The 3,777-nt window shown below is 40.1% G+C and overlaps 1 protein-coding gene across 1 annotated transcript; it reads right to left on the bottom strand.

Moving 5' to 3' along the window:
- Nucleotides 1-482: 482 nt before the first annotated feature.
- Nucleotides 483-1,931, bottom strand: LOC125269316. The gene is made up of 2 exons (XM_048192221.1): nt 1,779-1,931; nt 483-1,325 (listed from the first exon to the last, which is right to left on the bottom strand). Exons 1-2 carry the CDS (start codon nt 1,891-1,893, stop codon nt 598-600), a joined length of 843 nt encoding a protein of 280 aa, XP_048048178.1. The 5' UTR covers nt 1,894-1,931; the 3' UTR covers nt 483-597.
- Between the last annotated feature and the right edge of the window lie 1,846 nt (nt 1,932-3,777).

Below are 3,777 nucleotides of genomic sequence, written 5' to 3'. Positions count from 1 at the left end.
AGGACGCTGTCACACATTGAAAAATTCTGCTTTCATGTTGAAAGACTTTGTATTACGCTCTTTAACAAAGACATATGGTAGGCTATGGCATATTGATAAATGTATAAATGAATGAATTTTATATTTTAATAAAGAAACAAGTTTGATTGTTCATTTGAATTTATTTCTCTCTCTCTCACACACACACACAATGGCATATTGATAAATGTATAAATGAATGAATTTTATATTTTAATAAAGAAACAAGTTTGATTGTTCATTTGAATTTATTTTTCTCTCTCACACACACACACTCTAACACTCACACACTCACACACACACAATGGCATATTGATAAATGTATAAATGAATGAATTTTATATTTTAATAAAGAAACAAGTTTGATTGTTCATTTGAATTTATTTCACACACACACACACACACACACACACACACACACACACACACACACACACACACACACACACACACACAAGCTCCCATATATACTGTACCAGCTCAAATTTTTTTTAAAGGCCTGGAAAAGTAAACGTTATAATTCCAGGTCATTCCAACATCTTACATTACCCTGTCAGACTTGCAACTGGGACTGGGGAGCTAAAATCCTTTAAAAAGAACTGTTTTGCACAGCTTCTTTCGTATGCTTGCACTCTGTAACTCCAGGGTAGTTAATTTTGCAATGTGGTGCAGCCTTACTTTGTGAAATACAGACACCACAAATGACACAAGCATGAAATGATGGTTCTCAATTCCGAATTGGGTGTCTGCAATGTGCTCCCCAAGTAAGAACACATCCTCTGAACCAATCTCCGCCCGAACGAAACGGTTGACGAAGGACACACGGACACCTTGTTCCTTTGAGTTTTGTCGAATCACACGCTCTGCTGCTCTGACCACCTTCACTGTTCCCTCTGAGGGGATCATCAGCCCACCATTGTTTTTAAGTTCAAGCAGGTGGTAGCTCTGGTCAGAAGATGAGGGTACAGCAGCTGTGACGAGGCTTGCACGGCACACCTCACAGGACAGTTTTTTCAGAATTTTTCTGACAACAAACCCTGAAATGTAGACAAGGGCATTGTCCACAAGACCACCAAAGCGGGTGGGCAGGTAACTGTGGTCACATATGACTGCAGGAATGTTTGCAAATGGGGACAGAAGCTCTTCCTCTGCCATTAAAACAGAGTGAATGTCTGCAGCTGATAGGGACACAGTTTCATCTTGTGCTGCCACGTTGCCTGACCCACTTGGTGAGACACAACAACGTACCATCAGACGACGGAAAATGCCTTGGAACTGCCCTGCAGTTGGATTGTTATTCCAGCCTCCTAAAAAAAAAAAAAAAAAAAAAAAAACCTTTACACACTTAGATTACAGAGATGTTTGATGAGGACAATCAGAGTCATAATCGATATATCTTCTGAGGTTAAGTAAGGAAACTGTATAACAATTTTTTCCCCACAGGTAGGCTATAAAAGGTAAGTAAGGTAATAACTGTATAACCATGTTTCTTCCAAAGGTAGGCTATAAAAAAGATACACACTGGTGTCTGATGTGCCGTTTACTTTAGGGGGTGGATTACTTCATGAAGTGATAGCCACCAATATGTGACCAGTCTGAGAGGTCTATCACATCAAAACATACTGTAAACTAGGGATGTATAGGTACTGTATATATATAAAAAAAAAAAAACTTATACTATAATTTGCCCACCCAGAAGGTACCAATATTCGGTCTGGCCCATGGACTAAAAAAACTAATTATAAATATGAAAATTATACCTGATGCCCTGACAGAATTGAACAAAAGCTCCAAGTGATCCTGACTGTAGCGGTATGTGCAGACATAACGCTGAACTTGGAGCAGGTCAGGAATCATCATCAACAATGTGTCCATGTTGATGACAAAGCCAATGACTGACAGATACCTTCAAAAGAAAACGTTTCATCAATAAGATCATGGCAAAACAAGACACCTCAAGAGCACCTAGTAATTGCAGTTATTGAAAGACATTAATTGACTTTTCTACAAATATTCATAACATGTAACTCAACATATGGTGACAGAGATAGCGGCAGCAATACATGTTTTGCTCCAATAAAGTCCCTGAATGGTAAATGATTTAAGTGCAGTACAAATCTACTGGGTGCAAAATTACTGGGTGCTTCTTGAGAGTATAAGTCAGTGTCAGGAACAACTAGGAACTATATTAAAACTGAACAAGGATAGATTAAAAACAAGAACATGTCATACATACCATTTGACACCTCTATAACCTGAAAAACACTGAACACAAGAAGATTCCAACATGCAGAGACAAACATCATAAACAAGAAGAAAAAGTGCAATACAAGATATGCTCCTTAAAGCAGGAGGGACTCACATCACCTCCTGCCTATGGTTTTGCAAACAGCAACATCATATGAACATACATACCATATTTGACACCTGTCCTGTATGACCTGAAAAATACTGAACAGAAGAGTCAACAGAAACAAAACTGCAGACAGCAAAACGATCCAAACCAGAGAAAGAGCATCTTATGAACTCGATGTGTAGCAAGAGAACAGAGCATCATATTAACTTATGATGTTGTGAACTTTCGTGGAAACCATTCGATATTTAAAAAAAAAACCTCTTTGTTTGGTGGAGGGGTGTGCCATCTCTCATCACCAAACTGAGCAAGTATTCCCTGCCTCTCAACAAGAGCTCTACTCTCTCTGTCCAATTCAAAGCACCCAGAGGGGCTTTGTATCCCTTGGCACGGGGATTGCGGCTGTTCAGGATGCCAAACAACCTGTCAATCATCTTAAAAAAAAGCATAAGGCTCTGTTAACTGATATATCACCCATAACAGTAGTATCATATCATGGAAATCAAATTATAATCTTTTATTTAGTACACAGCTCTGCTTGGATTTCCCTCTACAGGTAAGTATAAACAGAGATGGCTTTCATGCAGAATATGCAGTGTTATATAACAATGTTTGCATGTTATGTTACCTCAATGAATTCTGCTGTTGCTTCACAGTTTTTAAACTGTGAATAACCAAGGTCCCTCAGTGTGCGCAGTGCTACCACTACAGAGTGACTCAATGTTTGAGCAGCCAAGGACACCTTCATCTTCTGGCCATCAAATTGAACATGCTTGTTTGTTATCTTGTTGGCCGCATGCAGTCCATCTTTTGTTTGCAGATTGTTGAGCTCAACGATGTATGACCAGCTGATTTCTTGAGTGGAGCTGGTTATCGGGCTGTAAGCCTGCAACATATTGTGTGCCAGTTTCAACATGTGACAAGCGTCCATCAACACAAACAACCTGTCAGCGGTCACTGGATGTTCAAAGAAGGTTTTTAATGGCTCATGGGGGTTTCCCTTTAGCTGACACCCGAGCTGGTTGCACATGTTGACATTGGAGGCATGTCCATCCATTGTCATGCAGACCACTTTTATGCCACGTGCATGCAATTCCTCCAGAGCATGGACAACCAGGACCTTCTGTGTGTCTGGAGACAGAAACTTTGTGAGGTAGTAGGCAATTGGAGCTTTCCAATGACCCTGTATTCCTACCACCATAAAAACAAGCACCTCTGTGGCTAAATCAGTCTCATCCATGCCATTCCCCATATCCACATATCCAGACATTTTCTGGGTATGGGGATTGTACTGGACATGTTTTTTGATGGCCATGGCATCCAACATGAGGGCCACAGAGCCATATTTAGCAGGGTCTTCTTCACGTCTTCTCTTCAACATGTCCAACATCATTGTGTTGAGCCCA

The sequence above is a fragment of the Megalobrama amblycephala genome, linkage group LG5 (genome assembly GCF_018812025.1).
Source record: "Megalobrama amblycephala isolate DHTTF-2021 linkage group LG5, ASM1881202v1, whole genome shotgun sequence".
NCBI lineage: Eukaryota > Metazoa > Chordata > Actinopteri > Cypriniformes > Xenocyprididae > Megalobrama > Megalobrama amblycephala.
This window is presented reverse-complemented; position numbering and strand designations above follow the sequence as displayed.

Coding starts and splice junctions, on each gene's coding strand:
- LOC125269316 (XM_048192221.1), bottom strand. CDS start 1,893: ATGGACACATTGTTGATGATGATTCCTGACCTGCTCCAAGTTCAGCGT. Junction 1,326..1,778: donor CAATTCTGTCAGGGCATCAG/GTATAATTTTCA, acceptor TTTTTTTTTTAG/GAGGCTGGAATAACAATCCA.